The 23829-nt window shown below is 38.8% G+C and overlaps 1 protein-coding gene across 1 annotated transcript; it reads left to right on the forward strand.

The window, feature by feature from the left end:
* The first annotated feature begins 532 nt into the window (after positions 1-532).
* Positions 533-23677, forward strand: cdca7a (cell division cycle associated 7a). The gene is made up of 10 exons (XM_052023231.1): positions 533-690; positions 12273-12395; positions 12495-12620; positions 13210-13467; positions 15560-15637; positions 16238-16423; positions 19308-19448; positions 21837-21986; positions 22373-22509; positions 22589-23677. The coding sequence occupies exons 1-10, from the start codon at positions 670-672 to the stop codon at positions 22617-22619; spliced, it is 1251 nt and encodes a 416-aa protein (XP_051879191.1). The 5' UTR covers positions 533-669; the 3' UTR covers positions 22620-23677.
* Positions 23678-23829: the final 152 nt, after the last annotated feature.

Consider the following 23829-nt stretch of genomic DNA (forward strand, 5'->3'; position numbering starts at 1 on the left):
CTAATGTCTGGAATTCACCCCTCAGTATCTCAAGCTATTTCCTTATTTGACACTAAAGACTTACTTTTGTAACCAAAGTTTTTGTTACGGTCTTAATAAGCCCTTGGGTGACTGGGTATGAAATTTCTGGCGTGAGACGCCTTGAGATGTTTCACTGCAACGCTATGTAAACGAAAGCTGTCATTAGTTTCAGTTGTGATGCAGACGAAAAACGACACAATGGCGGTGAGGGAGAAACTGTTTGCATGAATAAAAAAAGGGAAAGTGGGAAAGCAATTTATTTATTTAGGTGGGCTGGGTTTTTGAATTGAAGCCAGAAGTGATAAGGAAGGTGGAATCCATTTATAAGAAACTTATGAAAACAAAAGGAGATGTGGTCTTCTGATACAAAATAACTTAATACAATAAGAAGTAAATCCGAAAGCCCCTGTCAGGTTTGTGCACTGCGGGGTAGAAGTTTTCCCTGCACAGCTGCCGCCGGACGGTCCCGTCTGGCCAGTTGCACGAGCTGCGGGAAGGATCCGGTAGCGCGCGAAACTCGGACGGGGCTCCGCCTCCGGATTGGGGGATTCGCAGCCGGCGCGCCACTCGTTTGCATCGCTGCGGGTCTGCGGCAGACAAGTTGCCGTTGTTTTAAATAACTTTCTGGAAAATACACACACAAAAAAAATGAAGAAATTGCGGGGAAGGGTAAGTGTACGAGTTACATTCCTACATATCGGTAGTGGTTCGGCGAAGAGAACTTTCACTGCATAGCGGTTTCATTCATTGCATTGCGCAAATGCTCGCTTTAAGAACATAAATTGTCTCCCTTTAAGATCATATGCTTGTTGGTTTTTGATGGAAAAGATTTTCAAAACGCCAGTGTTCAAATTATTTTACTGTAAAATTTTTTTTTAAGTTTTATAAATGTCAAAGTAATCACTAGTTGCCGAGCTTTACATATTTATCAGTCGCACCTTCTTGTCCGTTATAAATTCGAGAGTTGTACATTTTAAATAAATATACTTTATAAGTTCCGTTTTAGGGTGAAATCTCTGCTTTGAACTTTGGTTTCGGGATTTAAACTGGGCGCCTGGTCATGTGACAGGACTTGACGCGGGAAAAGGTTGAGATGATTGACAGTAGTCGCGGGGCGCGCGGCGGAGCCCGGGAACCAGTTGATCCCGCGACCTGCTTTCGTGCTTTATGTTGTAGAGCGTGGCTTTGCAGTCTGTTGGACGTAGACTCGTTAAATGGTTAACGGTGCACTTCTACTAAATTGCAATTAGTCTTTTGTGGGTAACTTTAGTCAGCTGTAGCTTCCTAATTGACCACGAAATCTGAGCTCGTCAAATACAAAGTTGACCTGGAGAGAATGAATTGATCCAGCGCTCCAATAATTATATAGTATATATGGTCTGATGGTGGTAGGGGTGATGTTCATACCGCTTTAGATTGCTGAACTGACGGCAATCTTGGAAACCGAATATAGTGGTCTGTGTCTTTCACTTAAGGTGTGTCATTGCATCCGGCTGAAAAGAGTTTCCGAACATAGAAATCAGGTCTTTAAAGAATGTGAAGATGGAATAGTGCGCTTCAACTTGATTTTGAGCCATCCTTTTACCAGTGTTCCATTGTCATTTGAAACACGTTTACACAGAACTTTTGCATTCATGAATATGAGGATTATGGTTTTTTAAGCGGGAGCTCAGATTTTGTTTTATTTTGGATGTACTTTCGTGCTTGCATCTTTTAAACTGTGCATACTCACTGGTGCTGATTCCTGGCTTAGAAGCAGTTTGTTTTAAAAATAGTCATCCTTTTCCATTCCTTTCTATGGCTTGACCACATTCTTTCGTTATGACTACAGTCCTGTGTTTAAATGGAAACTTGATTAGCCCAAAATAAATTGGTCAGAGATAGTCTATTTCTTATGTTTTGCTTCCTTCCCCTTCCTTTCATCATCCATACTTTTAACGTGACAGTACAGATTGGTTTGAGAAGCAGCTTGGTTACAACCATTCACAGAATAATTACAGCCCATATTGGGAATAATTTCATTCTTTGCTCTTATTCGCGAGGCTTCCAGAACTTATTTAACTCAACCTTTTTTCCCCAAGCCTCACCAGTTCTGCTGTGAAGGGTCTGATTGGCACTGTTGCCACTACACTTCCAATGATATAGGCATTTTTTTTGACAAAAGATCCTTTTACCCTCAAATCTCTCCCTCCATCTCCCAACCCCCACCTTGAATATTTGTTTAAATCTCTGGCTCCTGATCTTTAACTATCAACTTACTGGAAATGGATTCATCCAGTTCATCTTTTCTATACCCATGATCATCTACAACTCAACGAGATCTAATTACTTTGCTCCCAGAAAAACAACCCAGCTTCTGCTGCCTAATTTTTTAGCTGAGATCCAGTAAAATCTTTGCAGCACTAGCTCTTATGCATCCTTCCAAGGGCACTGCCTGAGTCAATGCCAGTCATTTTACCATTGTGGGAGCATGTCTTGAGTTATCCAGTGCACCTATTTATGTAACTCAGGATTTTACGAGCTATTTCAACTGCTCTCTCAACATGACTGCCATTTTCATGGATATCTGCACTCGTATGCCCAGGTTGCTCTGTACCTGCGCACATTTTGGAACTGCCATTTGTTGTGTATAGGGTGGGGTTAGGTTGGATCTGGCCTGTTGCCCAGAATTGCAGCATGTGGCTCACTCCATGCTCCTACTTGCGTGGGCTTTGGCACGGAAGGCCTTCCTTGCCCTTAAATCCAGTGCGGGTGTCCCACGTGCAAATGCTTGCAGACTGCTGGCAAGGTTTACGGGAAGCTTTGACTAGGAGACATTTTAGTTTTGAAAAGGCTCTGACCTTTAGAGACAATTAAATTCCATGAAAGTACATAAAAAAAATATTTTGAATGCAAATAAATAACAACAAAAGTAAAATCAAACTTTTAATTGCTTTTCCTTTTTGCCTCCAAATCCCAGGCCTAGAATCCCCATTGAAATCAGTGGGGTCTTGTTCCCAGTGCTGAACAGATCTGGCACAGAATCTGGATTGCAATTCCCCAGTGCAACGGATTAGTGGAACCTACTGGAATCATTCAGAAATGAACAGGAAATAAGGTTTCACAGCTTTTGTTAATAAGGCAGACAAGCAAAATAATCTCCATGGAAATTAATCCTTAATGTTTAACAACAGTAAAGTTAAAATGATTGCAACAGTTTTGCTTGGATAAAACATAGTGCCAGGGGTACAGTGAATTTGTCGTGAGCACTGCCTTGGGCATTTCTAGTCATTATACCGTAGTGGGGATGCGATGCCTTTGGAATGGGCACTATATTTGGTTATAAACCCAATATTACAAGAAATACCCTGTGTTTAACTGGAAAATTGGCTGCTCTCATTCACTATCCTGTAAAGGTATTCCCATCTGGAAGATTGAAAATTGCTGAGTGCTCTGGAAAGCACCAAGAAATCCCTACTGAACACAGATGAAAATGATTTATTATTATTGTTAACATCAAAAAGGAGAGGTTAGGTGTTGGGGGAGTGGAAAAAAAACTTATTTTTGAAATATCATGTTGGCAACATTGGCCAGAAGTTTCACTGGCCTTGGAGGTTTCAGCCTCTGCACTGCTGAAAGTCTGAAATCTCATAAATTGGCTTATTATTGTCACATGTACCAAAGTACAGTGGAAAAACTTTGTTTTGCATGCCATCCATACAGATCATTTCATCACATCAATACATTGAGGTAGTGAAAGGGAAAAGCAATAACTGCAGAATATAGTGTTACAGTTACAGAGGAAATGCAGTGCAGGCAGACAATAAGGTGCAGGGCCATGACGAGGTAGATTGTGAGATCCCCTGTTTTAATTGTTTCACCATTGAAGGCCATGGCTCAACTAACCAGTCCCCTTCTGGAATTCTTTCCCAAAACTTGTTTGCCTCTCTATGCTTTTTTAATATGCTTCTTAAAGACTACCTCTTAAGAGATCATCTGGTGTTCTTTATGTGGAATGGTATCTTTCTTTTTGTTTCATAACATTGTCTGGTGTCTTTGGATGTTCTATACTTTTCAGTGCAAGTTTCATTAATGCAAGTTCTACCTGAAGTAGCAGCTGAGATTATAACAGAGGGATCCACGCACTGCTGGCCTTTTTCAAATTCTACTCTTGAAGCTGTAGTTGAAAATTTGACCTAATTTTGTATTTTTGCTATTTGAAGGGTGAGGTTGAAGTCAAATATTTCTTCTGTTGAAGTGTAACAATTTCAATTATTCTTTTTAAATGCAATATTACATAAATGTTTTCAGTTGTTTGTTTTATTTACAGTTGTGTACAGCTGATAGAGTTGTTGGAGTTTAATTTTCATTACCAATGGGGGCTATGTGTAGCTTCAGATTATTTGAATGTTGGGAAATGTAATCTTAAAAACAAAATAACTGGGATACCTAGCTAGAATAGCGGATTACAACTGAGGTTGTGCTTAGGGTGTAAACTCCAATTGGTGTTATGTACAGTGCTACAGAAGGGATGAGCAAACATTGAGCATTCAGAGAAGAGTTCTGCAGCAAGAAATGTACCAAGCTCAAAGATCAAAATTTTACTCTCTACAAGCTGGAGAAAACTTTTTAAAGATATAATAAAAGACTTGTGGAGTTTGGTGCATGTTTGAGGCTGGATTCGGAAATTATGAAAGTAGAAGGCACTGAATGGCCTTTTCTGTCAATTTATCATAATGTAGCCATGAAAATAATTGGCACTGAGCAAAAAAGAGAGTCCTGTCCTCCACAATTTGAAAAGGACTTCCATGAGCTTTTTAGTTGGTACTCCTATGTGAAAGAAATCAAACATGTACTTTTAGAAAATATTAGTACATGTGTATTGCAGTTGTTATATTGATCTACTTTTAGTCTTGGGAATATAAAATTTGATATGTCTCTGGCTGCATGCACACACTTTTCAACATCTAGTGTTTGTCCCAAGGTTTATTTGGCATTTCCTCTCGTGTGCTTGGTGCACTACTTGTGGAATGTCCACTAATTGTACATGGTATGGTAACATAGTAGTTATTGTTAGTGAACTAGCAGCCAAAATTCTGGACTGTTTATTCAGAGATCTGAGATGGATCCCCATCAGAGCAGTGGGAGAATTTGAATTCGAGTAACTAAATAAAATCAGGACTTTTTGCAAAGTAAAACATCAAGTCTCAGTGCCAGTAGCCACGAGAGTACTGGATTATTGTTTAAAAACCCATCTGGTCCACTTGTGCCCTTCTGTGAAGGACTCTGGTATCCTTGCCCTGGTCCAGTCTATATGTTACTCCAGAACCACCAATATAGTTGACTCTTAGCTGCCTTCAATGAGCATTAAATGCTTGCACAGCCAGAGATGTCCATATTGCATGAACAAAAATGAAAAGGATAAAATTTTATACTGCCACAATTGCAAGAGCATATCTATTTGTTTGAATTCAAAAGGACAGAATGAATAATTGCATATTTGATTGTATTTTAGAGTTTGAAGTGGATGTGTTCACCATTGGCCAAGTGATAAATAGTGTTGAATTACACATGTATTTTTCGGCTCCAGTTTTCCTTGGGCGCATCTGCAGAGTTGCTTTTGTATTGATAGTGCAAAATGTTAACAAATAACTTGATGTGGATCAGTCACAATTAAAACCTACAGTCTCAATTTCTCTCAATATATTTAGTTGTAAACCAATTATTTTAAATGTTTCAGATGATCCTAACATACTTTTCAATATTGGAAGCTTATTGAAGCATATGGCAGCTCACTCACTGTCAATTTTTTACTGTTGCAAGACTACCTTAAGACTGTAAAATGAAACTACATTTATGGAAAATGTCTTTAATTGGTGTACAGTGAAGGAGTGTGTGAGTAAGCCAACCACACTAAATTAATTTCAAATGTACAGAACATATGACTCTCCTTGAACCTCCTCACAAACCCCAGTTTTGATCATTTTCCAATCCTCTTCCTTTTCATCTTCTGTTGTATTTTGAGGCAGAGGGCTGCTCTAACTTGCTTCTGGAATGGCCTCTGCAAATTCGAGAGCAAGCATCATTCCAATAGTAGTAATAAAGTAAAAACAGAAAATATTGAGTGGCTGCCTGCCATTTTAATTCACCGTCCCTCTCCCACTCTGACTGTGGCCTCCTACACTGTCATAAGGCCCTGAGTCAATTCAAAGACCTCATCTTGCATCAGGGCACGTGACAGTCTGCAGAACTCAATTTTGAAACTCTTCAGCTTTAGATAAATTGCTCTTTCTATCTGCTTGTATGGGAACTGGCCATTTTTGCCTGCCTTTTTTTATATGATCTGGCAAGCTGGGCAAGACCCAGTAGGGTAAGCTATGAAGACATTGCCCAGAACATACAACTTTAACAGCACATTAGACAAAGAAGCTTGACTGATCTTAAGTTCCCCTTAGTTGGCACATTATTTCACCCTGTTGGAGAAATTCACTTTGTTTCACCCATTACCCTCCCCCACCTTCTCTGCTCCCTGGACTACCTTGTTTCTCTGTTTTACAGTTCTGTTGAAGAGTCCCAGACCTGAAATATTGTTTCCCTTTCCACAGATGCAACCTGACCTCTTGAGTTTGTCCAGCATTTTTTAAATCTCAGATTTCCAGCATCATCTTCAGTTTTTTAAAAAAAATTTAATAACAAAGTAGCTTTGTTGAGTTGATACTCATCTACTTTATCTGGACTTCATTATTACTTCTTCACCCCCCCCCCCCCCACACACACACACCCCCATGACCTGCCCATCACCCACACCTTCCTCCCTTTGGTTGCCCACCTACTTCTCTTAATGCCATGCTCTCCTATCAGATGCCATCTTCAGCCCTTTGCCTCTTCCACCTATCACCTCCCAGCTTCTCACATCATTCCCACTCTCTCCCTCCTTCCCCCCCCCCCCACCTACCTACTTTCCCCCTCTTACCTGGATTCACCTATCACCCACCATCTTGTGCTCCTCCCTCTCCCCCCACCCTTTTTATTCTGGCTTCTGCCCTCTTTCTTTCCAGTCCTGATGAAGGGTCTTGGCCCGAAATGTCAACTGTTTCTTTCCCTCCATGGATGCTGCCTGACCCGCTGAGTTCCTCCATCATTTCTTGTGTGTTGCTCTTAATTATTAAAAGTAATTTTTTTGTCTATACCAGTATTTTTAACTGCTTTCTATTGTGTAAAAATGTCAGTTGTGTTAAATATAACATTTCATCTGGTTAATTATCAGCTTTACCACTACACATACCACTTCACAGGTGGATTTATTGTTGTTGATGCAGTTTAAGTGGTGATCCTTTAAAATTAAAGAGAAATGATGAACGTGTACATAATTCTGTTGTATTACAAAATTTTACAGGGTAGATGCAGGGATGGTGTTCCTCTGGTTTGGCTAGAACTGGGATGAGGGTCATAATCTCAAAATAAGGGGTCAGACATTCAGGATATTGAAGCTGGAAAGAGTCCAAAGAAGATTTATGAGAATGTTGCCAGGACGAGAGCCTGAGTTATAGGGAGAAGTTGGGCAGGCGAGGACTTTATCTTTGGAGTGTAAGAGACCGACGGGTGACTTTATAGAGGTGTATAAAATCATGAGGGGCAAGGATAGTGTGAATGCACATAGTCTTTTTCCCAGGGAAAGGGAGTCAAAAACTAAAGGGCATGGGTTTAAGGTGAGAGGGGAAAGATTTTAAAAAGGAAACTGATGGGTAACTTCACGCAGATGGTGGTGCATGTATGAAATGAGCTGCCAGAGAAAGTGCTTGCAGCAGGTACAATAGCAACATTTTAAAGGACAGTTGGACAGGTACATGGATAGGAAAGGTTCAGACGGATGTGGGCCATAAGCTAGTGCCATTTGTCTGCCTGGATGGATATCTTGGTCGACATGGATGACTTGGACCAAAGGGGCTGTGTCTGCTGTATTACTCTATGACTTGAGGTGGGAAGAAATTTCCAGAGAATAGTGATCCTTTGGAATTCCATACCCAGGAGTTGCAGAGGTTCAGTCGCTCAATATGTTCAAGACAAAGATCAAAAGATTTTTGGATGTTAAGAAAATTGAGGGATATGGGGTTAGTGGAGGAACATGGGGTTGAGGTGAAAGATCAGTCATGACTTTATTGAGGGGCTGATTGGCCCACTATTACTTCCACCTCATGTTCTCAACAGATAATATTTAGTTCAATGCTTGCACAAATGCTTTGAAATTTCCTTCTGAGACTGGGATGAATAAAGCTTCTGATTTGACATAACCTACTAATAAACAATACGAGTTTTAAGTTAATGAAAGTCATTGTTTAGCAATCTAATTAGACAACCATTTTAACTGTATTTATTGCAGTATTTCAATGCAGAAAATAAATGTTTTCAAAACTTGAATTCCATATAATATACAGTATACTAGTAAGATCCTGTAAGTGTAACAATGTTGGGAACACAAGATCATCATTTCTCAACTGTGTCAACATCTGAAATGTTAATGTTCTTTAGTGAAATTAGAGGCCTCTACCACCATTACATGTCCTACATCAGGCTTTCAATTTTTTTCAAATGTCATACAAGATTAAGTGAACTAAAAACAGTTAATGCTGGAAACACTTAGTGAGTTAGGCAGCATCGGTGGAAAGAGAAACAGTTTATGTTTCAGCTTGAAGACCACCTGTCAAAAAAAATCCTGTCAGTGCTAGAATTCTGATGAAGGTCTTTGGCCTGAAACGTTAAATCTTTTCTCTCTTCATACAAATGCTGCCTGACCAACTGAGTATTTGCAGCATTTTTTGTTTTTATTTCAGGTTTCCAGTTAGAGCAAACAAGGCAAAGAATATGAGATAAGTGTTGGGCAGTGTAGGGGAACAGTGAGATGTTGGAGATCCTTGACAATATGAGTGGTGGATGAGGTGGTGTAGAAGGCACACAGGACACTTGGTTTCATTTGCTGCAATGTAAAATATATGAGCAAGGAGGTCCTGCTGGAGCTGTACAAAACATTAGTTAGTTCACAGCTGGAATAATTCAAGAGTGAATTTTACTTTGGGGTTTTTGTTGTGTTAAAGAAAATTTAATGGTTCATTTATTGGATTGTATGAAAGGCCTGGACAGGGGAATCGGTCGGTGGCCATGTGAATATATAATGGTGCATCATGTGGGAAATTTTACTAAAATATGGGGGAAAATCTTATTCCTATTCCAATTGTCCCCTTCATCTCCTTTCACAGAGCATTTGGGGTCGGTGATAAGTTGGGTGCTTGTCCCCCTCACTTTGCCCCATGAGTGAGGCTTGAGGTTGTCAGTGATTGCATGCCCAGAGATAAACAGGTGTGGGTCTTGATGGTTTTTGTGTGGGAGGGAATCTGTTCATTTGCTCATTTGTCTGCAGTGCCTGAATCCAACTGAAAGTGTAAATAACTTAAATTTACATTTAAATAACACAAATTTTGGGGTGGGTGGTGTGCTTTCTCAAAACGCATCTTTTTCAAGACGGTTGCAAATTTTGACAGGGAACTACTTGCTTGGCAGGGATTAATTAGATCAATAACAAGGGGATTTAGATACAAGGAGAGTGGAAGAGGAATATTAAGAAAATAAAGTCTCACAAAAGGAATTGTGGGGACCTGAACCATGCTGTTTGGGGGGGGTGGAGGGGAGGGGTGGAGTGAGGAGAAGGGAGGGGTGTAGTGCTTGCATCTCAGAAATACCTAGATGAGCACTTGAATGCAATAACCCACAAGGCTAAGGATGAGTGCTGGGATTTGGGAATGGCCTAAACGGCTGTTCTTTTATTCTAGACGAGTTGAATGGCCTCCTCCCGTGCTCCAAATTTTTTATTTTGTATTTTAATTTTTTTTGGAAAGTTATGTGAATATTTATTTTAAAACTGGGTGCTGGTAAGTTCAGTGTGGGGAACTGCCTGGAGGAATTAATGATCTTGACATTATTAGGAATTGAACTGTCAGAGTCAATTACCCAGGGCGCTTAAACCATTTCCCCTCATTTTAACTGCACGTTAATTCAGTTTCCTCACATTACCAGGTTTATTAATATCTCATCAGTGCTTGCTGTTAAAGAGAAATAATCAACAGGAGAAAGGGAGATTGATGGTCAGTTTTTAATACTGTCAGTAAAAGTCAAGGTCTACTTAATAAGAGCTTACAGTTTGTGCTGTTGTTTTTGTCCTAATGCACTATAACTGTAGGCAACAAAAGATGCACTTTTCACACTGCATGTGGGTGTCCTTAAATTATCCAATTCATTTCAGTAGATCGGTTGTGTTAACACAAACCGTATTCCTTATCCATCAACTCCATTCCTTTCAATGCCAAATGTTTGAAATTCTATCAGACAGTTTGGAAAGTATTAAAATGCAAGTACAAGAAATACTCAGCAAATCGGGCAGATCTGTGAAGAGAAAAGCACAATGAACATTTTGGTCATTAACCTTTCATCGGAAATGAGAAAACAGTCTGTAACTTTAAGATGTTTGATTTCTCTTTGAAACCTTGTTATTATATGACTGTACAAGTTAAGCTTTGGGCAAGTTTTCCATGGCTGACGACCGATTTCCATCTTTGCAACATGATCCAGCCCTGCCTCAGCTCGTCTGTTGCTGAAACTCGCCCATCTGCTTGTTACTTGACTTCTCATGCACTGTTGACAGACCATTCACTGGCCACCTTTCTTCCCTGCCATTTTTGCCCATCACCTTTGTGTGATTTACACTGCCTCCTGGTTAAGAAACTCATCTTTGTTTTCGACTCCTTTTGTGTCTGTGCGCTTCTGTAATCTCTTCTGGCACATAACTGTCTGGGGCCAATTGTGAGCTCATCAGTTTTCAAAATCAAAATGCTCTCCAAATGCTGTTGGCTCACATGGCCCGAATGTTCTAGAATTCCCTCCCAAAACCTCTCTGCCTCTTCCTCTTTGAAACATACCTTGCACTGGCTTGTCTGTCCTGATCTCTGTGTGCAACTCAGTATCAACTTGTTAACATTTTTTGTGAAGCACCTTTTGAAAGGCTCCTTTATTAATGTAGGCTATTGTGAATCCCTTTTGTGGGTAGAGGTTTTTTGGTTCTATTACTATGCAAGAAAGTGTGCAGGGCAGGCACTTTCTAGTTAGTGATTGAAATTTGTGTTTTTTTTAAAACATGTGCATCAAACTACAAGTAACCCAGGAATGCCTTGAACAGAGTTCTTGCATGGTGTTACCTTTTAGTGGAAATATAAGCTATATCTTAAAATCTGAACTTGAGGCTTTGCGTTGGAAAGGAAGGGTTTCCTGTGTGGTAAAAGGAAGAGTGATTCCAGGCTCTTGTGTCTTTCTGATGTCTTTTTGCTGATGAAAACCCAGTAATGATCTAAGAGGCCTAGCGGTATTACCATTTCAAATGTGAAAACCCAGTGGGGCACCAGACATGCTTTTTTTTTGTGTTGCTTGTAGAGATCCTTGAAAAGACTTGCAGGCTGTCATGTCTGTCGGAAGCAGTGCAACCACCTTTGGGTCAGGGTATAAATACAGCCTGTCTGTGACCTATTTTCTTTAGTTTGTTCAATTCTTACCATGGGGCAGCTGTCAGTTACGTTGATATGAAAGTGAAAATTGGCTGATTTGTAGCCTTTACGTTTAAGATTTTATTTAATTGCATATCGTGGATATTGTGCCCGAAACTGGGAACTTTATTCTGTTTTAAAAACCCACATGTTTCCAGTATTACAATAAAAAGAGTTCAGAAAATATCTTCTGCAAAATCTCTCTGCAATCCATTGGGAGCTGTATGCACAATGAGTTTTAATAAACAATTTTATTTCTGTGTGAAATTTGCAATCATGGAGAAATACAGTTTGAAGTTCCATTGATTTGCATTCAGGTCATGTTACCACTATCACAGATTAGCTGCTTTTTTTCCCCGGGTTGTCAGTGTTCCAGCTGGTATTGCAGATTTCTGTATGGAACAATAAAACTTTATCTGTCTACTTTGGTTTCTCAAACTAACCAAAACATGCAGTTTGAATATCGAATAAGCACAACTGACGATAAATATCTACAAATCTCAAAGCCAGTCTGCAAAGCTCAAATAAATTGGCTCAGCATTCCATTTACATAGCACAAAGCAGATTCAGAGTAGGACTGTGTGTTATGCTAAGTGAATTCCTTGCAATTCGTATCATTAAAACCTGACACTAAAAGAAATTATTTAAAAGGTATTCAAGATTGTATTTTTTTTCTCTCTCTTGCAGCAGATCGACCTTTCTGGAAAGGAAGAATTTAAAGACTTCAGAAATGTAGCATTGGTTCCCATGGAAACATCATCATCAGATGATAGCTGTGATAGTTTTGCTTCAGACAATTTTACGAACAGTGTAAGTGTAATTTAAGATTGTGAATGCAAAAGAAGTCGACTACAATTACCTGTAATATGATAGTTGCTATACTATAACAAGTTTTCTATTTCTTCTCAGAAAGCTAAATTCAGAACAGAGATCCTGACAGATGAACTGGCTCGGATTTTTAATGAGGATTCTGACGATAATGAATCATTCGATGGTTTTTCTGAAAGCGACCTCAAAGATGTAATGGAAGCCATGGTATACTGAGCACTGAAACTTCTTGAGATAAACTGTGAACTTTATGTTTAATCTATCTGAAGCATGATGATAGCGTGCATTAATACCTGGTTCCAGTTTATTAATACTTTGCCTGAAAGTCATTATTCAGACTCTTGAATCAGTGACGCAAACATTTTGTCAAAATCATATTCCCTTGCTGCTTTTGGAACCATTCTGTTACAGTATGTGTTGTAAACAATGACGTGTGTGATGACTTTTTACATTTTCTCTTTGTATTTTGTTGGGATTGAAATAATTTAAAGAGAAGGGTCACTGGATTTGTTGGTGAGCTGCCTTTTCTGGAAGTCTACACATGACTGTAGTCTGAGAGCAGTTTTTTCTAATAAAATTAACATCTTTAATTATAGTTTATATAACATCTTGCTTCTGAACACTATAGATTTCTTTTCTGGGATTTCCTTTGTTCGAGGCTTTTCGAATATTCGGAGAAACTCTTGAATTGAAATGTGTTCATTATTTTGGCTTCCTGTTTTTGGGTGTTTCTAGCAAAAACGTGAGTACTGCATTTTGTTAAGGAAATCTGATATATCAATTATTTGTTTTGTAGAGTGTTAAATCTGAATCTGAGGAGGAAATGAGCGATGAAGATACTGAAAAGAATCCCAGAACACGGAGCAAACATTCTTTTCCATTACGTGTGGCTTTCAGATTTCCATCTCAGAAAAACAAAAACATATCTGTGCCAGATTCTAATGTTGCCTTAAGTAAAGATTCAGAATCTGAATCTGACTCTGACCTCGATGAACACAGAGGATCAAGCTTTCTAGAAAAGAGAGCTCTAAACATTAAAGAAAACAAAGCTATGGTAAATGCTGCGTGTTTTTCCTTAATTTATTTGTTCACTGGCTCAATGAGATTGCACATCTCTAAATCTCCTTGAACCAACTGGCTTGCTGGGCAGAGCAAGGATAGTTGAGAGTTAGCTACATTGCTGCGGGTCTATAATTGCTTGTGTGAATGATGTTTGTATTGTATGTTGAAATGCTGGAACTCACACCAGGATGTTGCCTGCTGCACTTTTTAAAATGATATCTAGTCCAATGGAAGTTAGAGGGTAGATGATTGGTTGTTGCCTTTTACACTGATTATATGTGAACATTGTGAATGGGTTTGGATTTTAGCGGGTTGGAGATAATATGACTTGAACTGAAGTGATTTGCCCTCTTGGTAGTTGCCCTGGGCAGAAGTTGTTTGATCTAGTTTGTACTCATTTAAATTTGGCATAAGTTTGAGCTATGAAATACTTAAGTGCCAAGGAAGATAGATGGAGTTTGTTTTGTAGATAAGGCACAACCTGTTTTATAGGCCTTCAAGTAACCTGTGTTCCGTTACATTCCCAGAAAACAGTCCCTATAGTGGTCATTTTCCGTAATGCGAAGCCATGTCATCGCCACATGACAAGAAATGAGAGTTGGGGGGGAAAAATAAATTTCATGTTTGTTTATTTACTTTTTCCACAAATTCTGTGAGGGTGAATTTTATTTTGTATCCCAAACTAATGGGTAGTGATTAATGAATTCTGTTAGGGTGAATTTCCGTTACCCAAATGGCTGTAATGCAGGGGTTGCCTGTGTAGGCTTGAGGAACCGAATGACTTGTTCCAGAGTTAGGGCCATTGGGTTTTCTTTCTGTACTGAGAGTGCAAGGCATGGTTTCTAAATTTGGAGATTATTCAAAACTTGGGACATTGCGAACTGTGAAGGGGGTAGTGATAGATTGCAGTGGGATGTAAACAGGCTGGTGGAATGGGAAGAAATGTGGCAGATGAAGTATAATGTGAACAAAAGTTTGTAATGAGGATGGTGTTGAATAGCATTATTCTAAAAGCGGTGTAGGAGCAGAGGGATGGGGGGGGCATGCATGTGCAAATCTTTGAAAATGGTGGGGCAGGTTTAAACTGTGATTAAGATGTATACAATTCTGGCCTTTACCAGTAGGGACATAGAATGTAAAAGTAAAGAAGTCATGCTGAGCCTTTATTAAAATACTGGTCTGACCTCAATCAGAGTATTCTGTTCAATTCTAGTCAGCATATTGAAGGAAGGATGTGAAGGCATTAGAGAGCATCCAGAAAAGACTTAAGAGAATGTTTTTGGGATGAGCAACTACAATAGGAAGGGTGGAATAAAGAGGGTGGTATGGTTTTTGGAGAGAAGGCTGAGGGGTGCTTTGCTGGAAGCATATAAAATGATGAGCAGGCTGGACAGAGTGAATAATGGAGGCTATTCCTGTTGGAGAGGTGAAGGACGAGAGGTCATGAGTGTAAAATAAAGGGGAATAGAATTAAAAGTGACATAAGGAAAATTCTTTTTGTGTAGTGTGTGTTTGGAATCTGGAAAGCGCAGCCATCAGGTGTAGTGGCCTTTGAGGGAGTTGAATAAATATATTGTGGGGGAAAATTTATAAGGAGGGGACCAGGTGATGGAACTAGAGCGTTGCTCTGGTAAAGAAACAGCACAGATATGATGGGCTGAATGGCCCTGTGCTGTCACCATTCTATAATTCTAAGATATTTGTCTAAGGTGTATTGGAGTAAACTTACCAAGGGAAGATTGGATCAAAAAAGAACATTTGGAAAGAACTAAATACAAATTCAGCAAGGGGTTTGTGAGAAATTGCTACCCATGGTGTAATTAGGACGTGGAACATGCTACTACATGGAGTGGCTGAAGTCAATAGCACTGATATATTTAAGAGAAAATTAGCGAGTACATGGAGGCAGAATTGATAAATGGTTGGGTACCTTTGTGGAACATAAAACCAAAGTGGACTAGTTAGGCTGAATGATGTGTATCTGTGCTGTAAATTCTGTAATTTAAAAGTCTATTACAGAATCTTCTAGAGGTAATAAATGCCTTAATGTAACATGTTATTTACATTTTTTGTTTTTATTAAAGCTGGCTAAACTGATAGCAGAGTTGAAAACTGTGCCAGGGTTCATTCCACGGAGAGTTACTCTTCGAGGGACACCATCGGTAAGTGCTGACAGGATACACTTGTCATTTGCGTGTATTTGTTCAAAACTCTTAACAGATGGCATGGAGTTCTTGCAAGCATTAACAACTTAATCATTTTCACAATTGTGATATCCTATTCGACAATAGCACCCTGAACTGAAATTGTTAGGACTACACCAGATTAGTAGAGGTGTTTTAGTAAAGTGGCTACATTTTATTTACTTAAAAATGGAAACTTTACTATATGAATATAGCTTTAATGTTGTGAGTAAAATGCATCATATGATGCATCTCATAGTCTAGTTCTCCAAATTTGGCTTAATGGTTTCTAAAAGATTATCACATACAGCATAGCAGACTTTTTTAAATTTGCAAATTCTATATTTTAAAAACTAATATTAAAATAAGGGAGTGATTGTCAAATGATTTTAAAGAAAACTGAATTTTAACCTTTAATAGACAATGTTTTAAATTGCAGAAAATACAGGATTAACTTTAATTAACAGGATTAACTGTTAACTTTAGCAGGATTTTTTTTAAAGTGCTTTATCGCAAAACGTATATAATATTACGGATATAGAGGTTGAAAAATTAATTGTGATTTGTTGTATTCTTTAGAAACCAAAACGCCCACCAAGGAATTCTTTCATAGAAAATGTTTCTAGACAGAATCCTGAGCGCAGTGCTCGACCTCGCACTCGGTCAAGATCCTTGGTTGACGGTCCTCCTTCTCCATCATTTGAGCAAGAAGATAATGTCAGCTTTATGAGAAAAAGAAAGTTTCTAGATAATGACTTCTCTGAGGTAGAGCCATTAAGTCATTTGTGCTGCTATTAACAACACCTTTCATGGTGCACTGACTTTGCCAGCTTAATCTGCATTTCTGGTGGTCACTTGTAAAGTCTAATAACCTTTACAGTTAAAGACTTCATGTTCATAAAAATTATAAGAGATCTATTCCAGTGGTGTCTGCAGTGACTGCAATTAAGCACTTGGGAATAAATGCCTCATTAAGAAATATTGAAATATTGAAAGTCAATATATTTTGTTTTGAAGCTCTGTGCAGCACTTGACGTTGCAGGTTGGCAGGCAGTTTGCAAACCAGCATGTTGAAACAATTGGCCTTGAGTATTAGTTTATCCAATAGAAGCATGATATTATAGCTTTTACAATTTAAACAATAGCTTTGCAGGGAAATGTTTTAGTTCATCCTTAAATTTCACATTTGTCAAATCCTGGCAAGGATAATTAAATTAATATATTGCCTTTGCACAGACTGCTCATGTAAGCAATTTCTGTGCCCTGTTCAACTGTATACTGACCTTGTAGCCCCTAGCTGCTCCATCAAAAAGACCACCTGGTTCTAATTCTATAATGCTGCTTGTTCCTCAGCCCATCTGCTGCTAAATACTTTATCTGGGGCTTTGTTACCTCCTTGCTTTATTATTCCCATGCCAGCTTCCCATCTTCCAGAAACTTCAGCGCATCCAAAACTGCAGTCTGTCCAGAACAGCTGGTCCTTGCAGTATCCATATTGACCTCATGGACCTACAATGACACTTTATATAAGCTTCAAACTAGAGTATATTTCACCTCTGAGTTCTTCAGACTATGTTAACCCCTTGTTTAGCCTTCTCTGTAGGACTTCCTGATTTACCTTTTTTAATTTATCGCACTCCTCTTAAAATCTTAATGACCTTTATATCTCATTTTCTGCATTGGCCCAAGTTCTGTTTTTATCTTGTTATACTTATGAGGAGATGTTTGTCGACATCAAAGGTGTCACATCAATTCAGTTGATTTTTACTTGTGAATGTACAAATTAGGAGCAGATGTAGGCCACTTGGCTTCTCAAGCCTGCTTCACCGTTTATTAAGATCACGGCTGATATGATTGTAATTTGAGCTCTGCATTTCTGCCTACCACTGGGGTAGCCTGTCACATCTTACCAAGAATCTATCTATGTCTGCCTTAAATTATTCAGTCTCTCCTCCTAAGACCCTTTGAGGAATAGAGTTGCAAAAGCTCATTGCCTTATGAAAAGAAGTTCTCTCTCTTTCTCTCTCTCTCTCACTCTTTCACACACAAACACACACACACTCCTTATTTTAACCATGATCCCTAGTTTTAGTTCCCCCACAAAAGGAAACCTCTTCTCTACATCCACCAGATCAAGACCTTCGGGATTTTGTGTGTTTCGATCAAGTCTCCTTTTATTCTTCTAAACTCTACCAGATACAAACATGGCCTGTCCATTTACTTGTAAGACAACCTGTCTATTCCAAGTATTAGTCCAGTGCGTTTTCATCTTTCCTCATAAGGAGATCACTGAAGTACTCAGTACTTCGATTGTGGTCTCGCCAATACCCTTCATAGCAGAAACATCCCTACTTTTGTATTCAGTTCCCCTAACTGTAAGCAATAATATTCTGACACCCAGATCCCTCTGCATCTCAAGCTCTTCAGTCTCTTGCATAATGTGCTTTTATATATTTGTTGCCGAAATGGACAACTTCACATTTTCCCACAACATACTCCATTTGCCAGATCTTTGCCCACTCATTTAATCTATCTATATCCCTTTGTAACCTCCTGATGTCTTCTCCACGGCTAACTTTCCTGCCTATCTTTGTGTCATCAATAAAATTAACAATCAAACTTTTTGTGCCTTCATCCAAGTCATCTATATAAATAGTAAAAAGTTGAAGCTGGAGCACCTTGATAAATCTTACCAGCCAGAAAAAGAACCAGTGCGGCTGCTGTTTCTTGTTAGCCTACCAATTTTCTATCCACACCAGCATGCTGCCCACCAGCGTCAAGAGCTTTTATTTTCCACGAGTTCAATGCATCTAATATTGATTTTATCAGATGTATTTGATATTCAAATTCTAGAAATGCAGTTTAAAAGAAAATGTATATGCTCTCTGGCTTTGTGAGAATATATCTTTGTTTTTCATCCATCAGTGCTGCCAGGTAGGGTAGAACAAAGGGCCAACTTCAGAGGAAGATTTCCTTGGCTATTATCCAAGCTTGTAATGTTCTCTTTGCTAAATAAGAACAAGGGTGCACAGTTTAAGTTTCTGTTGTGATCAGGTGGGTTTCTGCTAGGTGCTTCACTATCCTTCCAAAGATATGCCTGTAGGTTAATTAGCTACTGTATATTAATATGGGTAGATAGCCAAAGAACCAAAGGGGAGGGGTATGTGAGGGAGAATAATTTTCCGAATTAACTGGAAATAAGGAGATAGGGAATGGAAGTGATGGGATTGCTCTGCTGAGAGCTTGCATGAACCTGATGGGCTGAATAACCTCTTTCTGTATCACATGTAACAATGTAATCCTACCAACGAATTACTAAAGCATCATTGTGAGCTTCTGTTCTCGTACATCTTTGAGGCTGCTACATTTCTGAACTGGGCTGGCTTGATGCAGCAGGTCCATCCCAGATTTATTGTTGCCTTGTGTTTATTGAATGCCGAGGTACACAACCCTAAGCTGCCTGTGGGTGAATGCCAGTCACATCTGTGTATTTGCATACGTTGAATGCTGTGTGCAGACAAAAGTGTAAACTTGTGTTCATTTAATTAGTGTTCAACTATTAGATTAGGAATGTGAAATATTGTTTCAAATTTTTAGGAAGTTTGTGTAGTGATGCTGACTTGACCCTTGCTTCCCTGTCTACCCTCAGGTAGATGTGCCTCAGCGTAGGAGAAGCCGACCCAGCATACTTGCTATCCCACATGTGGTGCGACCAGTTGAAGACATCACTCAGGAAGAGCTGGAAAATATTTCTTTTTCAGCTAAAGAGAAAGTTTATAATAGAGCTACAGTAGGTTTTTCTATTCATTTACTTCAAATGGGGGGGGGGGGGGAGAATGGTTTGCACTATATGCTAGATTGGATTGGTTTTTGGTAATGTTTGAGGTGAAAAGATATTTATTTCCCTCATATTCAAGTCCTGATTACAGAATAAGTGCACATTTTGGGATGCTAAATTGGACTATTTTAGTGGAGCAAACACTTAGATTGAATCTGAGACTTGTAGCTGACAAAGGAGGCAGCAGGAGTCTTAACACTGATTCTTGCTCAAATCATAAACGTTAATTGCAGTTCATCTCTCAATTGAAATAACTTGGTGGGGTATGGGGGGGGAACATTGTGAACTGTTTTATGATCATAATAAGAACATTGAAAGTGATATGTTTATGCTTATCAACAAAGAAGTAAAAGTTGTGTAACAGAACTGGTTAATCCAGTTACTTTCTCTAAAAGAGATGCTTATTTTCTAAAAACAATGACACCATTTAAGCGTACGGTTGTACTGGAGAGAGTGCGGAGGGTATAGCCTGCATTGTTATGGGGAAAGTTCTGTTTGGTTGGGCTTATCCTCCCCTGGAGTGGAGGAGGCTGAGATGATCTGAGTGAGGTATATAAAATTAGACAGATAGGTTAGATAGAATGTTTTTCCCATGGTAAGGATATCAAAAACAAGAGGGCATAAGTTTAAGGTGAGATGAAGGAGTTTTAAAGGGGATTTGAAGGAAGCCTTTACATTATGGTTGATATCTGGAACTTGCTGTGATAGGTGAAGTCAGATATGGTTACTATGTTTAAGGGGTATTTAGACATGCACTTGAATAGCCATAGAAGGATATGGCTCTAATGGGGGCAGATGGTATCAGTGTAAATGGGCAATAATGTCAGCATGGATGTGGTGGGCCGAAGGGCCTGTTTCTGTGCTGTAAACTCTACAATTATTCCTGGAGTTAGTTTTGTTTTTCTTGCATTTTGGTAAGGACTGAAGCCTTGTTAGGCCATGTGTTTGAGGGATGTCACCAACCGATGGGAAAACTGGGAGATCCAATTATTTTATTCATATGGGTCATATAGTCTTTGTCCATCTGAGCATGGAAATGACACCTTTTGAATAAACTCAAGCAGTTTCACTGTCAGCCTTTTTCAGTTCTGCTCTGGAATGCTCTTTGTTTGCTCATTAGATTACTAAATAGCAGCTGCTTTGGTGGTACAGATCTGCAAAATGCTTTTTCAGTATAGTTGGTGTTTAAGGTGTGGGCAGTGTGACCACTCTTAATTGCTACAGTGCCTTTGCTGGTTCTTCCAGTGGTTAATAGAGAATTACATGATTTTGATCCAACAATGACACAAATGGTTGTAGATCCAAATAGGATTTGTCAGGTGACATCAAGGTAAAACCGCCAGAACATTTAACTCAGGGCCCTCATTCTGTGTATTTATAACCATGTCTCGTAATTTGAAAGAACAGGACTATTTGGTTTCTCGACATGTTTTCAGTTACCACAATATGATACATAACTTTAAAGCATGATTGCATTTCATTTTTATGTTATAGTTGCAAACTCTTAATTCAGCCAGGATGCTAAAGCTAAGCTGCTGTGCAGATGATGCAAAGACATCGTCTACTGGTTTTGCCTTTGTTTTTAAATAAATTCTTTCTGGTCTGACATGATGCTGTCCTTACCCCTTCCCCCACCATACATGCACACTTCTCTTTGTTTTTCTTTGTCATCTTAGTACAGAATTTTAAAAAGCAATTTCACTTCCTTCAAAAGGAGGATTGTGCAAAGCATTAACATTTGACCAAGCAATACTGAAATCCGCTGCAGAAGAAAGTCTTGGGTTGGGGGGGGGGGGGGGGTGGAGTTTGCCCCATTATGACATTGCTTCTATTTCTTCAAGCTTCATCCCGGGTACAGATCCCCCCCAGTTTAAATCATAAGTTAAAAGACTTGCATAAATGTAACAAAGTTGGTTTTAAGAAATATTAATTAAGTGAAATAAAATGCTGTACTTCCAGCAACTGATACCTTACACTCACTGGGCAACTTTCACAGACTGAGCTGTGAAATCTGAGGAAGTTGGTACTCTGCTGCTCTATGGCCTTTGCATGGCGATACCCCCATTATGTGGTTGTTGGCAAATGTAGGTGGAGGATTTTCCCCATTAGTATTTTATCTCCATTGTTTGGGTAGTATCTCAACCCACTATCTGTGATTTGACAAACCTTTACAAACCAAAATTTGTGAAGAACTGCTGGAAGGAAATGTCTTGTATTCTAGTCATTTGACCATTTATAGCTATTAATATTTTTGTGATGTGCTCTTGTTTATAATCTTGGCATGTTTCATTTTTTAAGTGTAAAGGTGATGCCAACAGAAACACATTTTCTGCCCTGCAGGGTACAACTTGCCATCAATGTCGTCAGAAAACAATTGATACAAAAACAAATTGTCGCAACCCGGAATGTGTAGGTGTCCGTGGACAATTCTGTGGCCCATGTCTTCGAAATCGATATGGTGAACTTGTTAGGAATGCTTTATTAGATCCAGTGAGTAATAAGTTGATTTTTCAATGTATCAATAGTCAAACTATTTAACTATTATAAAGCTGTCAATTACTTAAGCTTGAAAAGACAAGGAGAGCTTTAACTGATTGAGAAGCTTACTTGCCTTTAAGTTATTTTAACAAAAAAAATTCCTGAGCTAATTTAAATATCAATTGTGAAGCTCAGTTCACCTCTACTTGTAAATATTGAACTCCTTGTTAAAGGAGTGATTTCATTAAAATAATCAGGATTGTTTACCAGTGAAGGAATTATTTTGTTGCTGCTGTATCCATCTAAAGTAAATAGTGGAACACTTGGGTGCAGAATCTTGGATCCTAATTGGGATAAGCTCTTGTATATTGATGTTTCATGCTTTACTCCCCCTTCAGAACTGGCAATGTCCTCCTTGCAGGGGAATCTGCAATTGCAGTTTCTGCCGACAGCGTGAAGGTCGCTGCGCTACAGGTGTTCTTGTTTACCTGGCCAAGTATCATGGATATGACAATGTACATGCTTATTTGAAAAGGTAAGCTTAATGTTAGCATTTTTTTCATTTCACACAAATCTTTATATGCAGCATTTTAATTCCTGAACTTTTTTTTCAGCCTGAAAAAAGAACTTCAAGTGGAAGACTGAAGAGATGTATTGACGCAGTACAACATGTTGAATGGTTTATGTTTAACTTTCACAATATACATAATTTAGCAAAAATTAAAATGGTATGAGCTATGATTACACAAAAAGCTACATTAATAGTTAAATACTTGCATTGTTTTCTTTGCTATCATAATCATGGATCTGGAATGAGAGAGGGTGTTAACGATTTTGCATATGCTGTTAAAAGGTTTGTTGTCATTTTAGTCTAAAATACCATTGGAGTTTCATACCATTAACATCAAAATTATTTGCACAATGACATGCTGCTTGTTGCAGCAAGTAAATCCTTCATTCCACTCATTAATCTACAGCTTTAGTTTAAGAGTCTGTTTTAAACATCCAGTTGCTCAATTTGTAAGTTTCAAATCATTTGTATTTCAGTCTGAGACTAATTGCTTCATACGCTTAAATTGCAACTGGCTGAAACTTAACTGGGATGACTTTCACTTTTGAAAAAATCATTTTTGAAGTAAAGCCGCAAGTAGTTCATTTAAAATCTTATCAATTATCAGTCTAGCAATTGACCTTAACAGTGTTCACGTGCTTAGCTTTGCAGTGGTGCAGCTTTATTAAATCACATGGGGGGGGGGGGGGAGTAGAGAAAAGAATCACCACTTCACTGCACAGGATAGAAGTGGCAAGTGAAAAACAATTTTTTGCAATTCTGCCTTCTGCCTCCCCCATTATGTTTGCATTGTGTGTGAAGGATTTACATCACAAAATGCACTCTAGTTGAAGCCATACAAAATTTGAGATAATTTGCATCTAAAAGGTACTTGAATGCCTGGGAAGGAGGGAGAAGTACTGGTCTTTTGCATTTTAATGCTATGTTTTCCCACTTGCACCATGGTAGAATTGGTATTATGTGGTCGTCTAATGTTGGCTTCTGCACTCTAAAAGATGAATTTAAGCAGAAGCCATACATCAGATCAGTAAGCACATGTTGTTACCAGCTTGGTGCTTTTTTTTTTGCTTGTGATACAAGTACAGTGAAATGGTCAAGATATATTTTAATAAAAAATGTTTTATGAAATCTCAAGTATTGGAAGAGGTTATAGTGATGGTGATTACTAACATAACTTTGTTCCCCCCTACAATGTAGTATATACGATGACAAGGGTGGAGAAAGTGGTGGTTTAATTATCTCTGTATACTTTGAACAGGTTGCAGGAAGGGATTGTTTTAATGG

Source organism: Pristis pectinata, chromosome 1 (genome assembly GCF_009764475.1).
Source record: "Pristis pectinata isolate sPriPec2 chromosome 1, sPriPec2.1.pri, whole genome shotgun sequence".
In the NCBI taxonomy this organism is placed as follows: Eukaryota; Metazoa; Chordata; class Chondrichthyes; order Rhinopristiformes; family Pristidae; genus Pristis; species Pristis pectinata.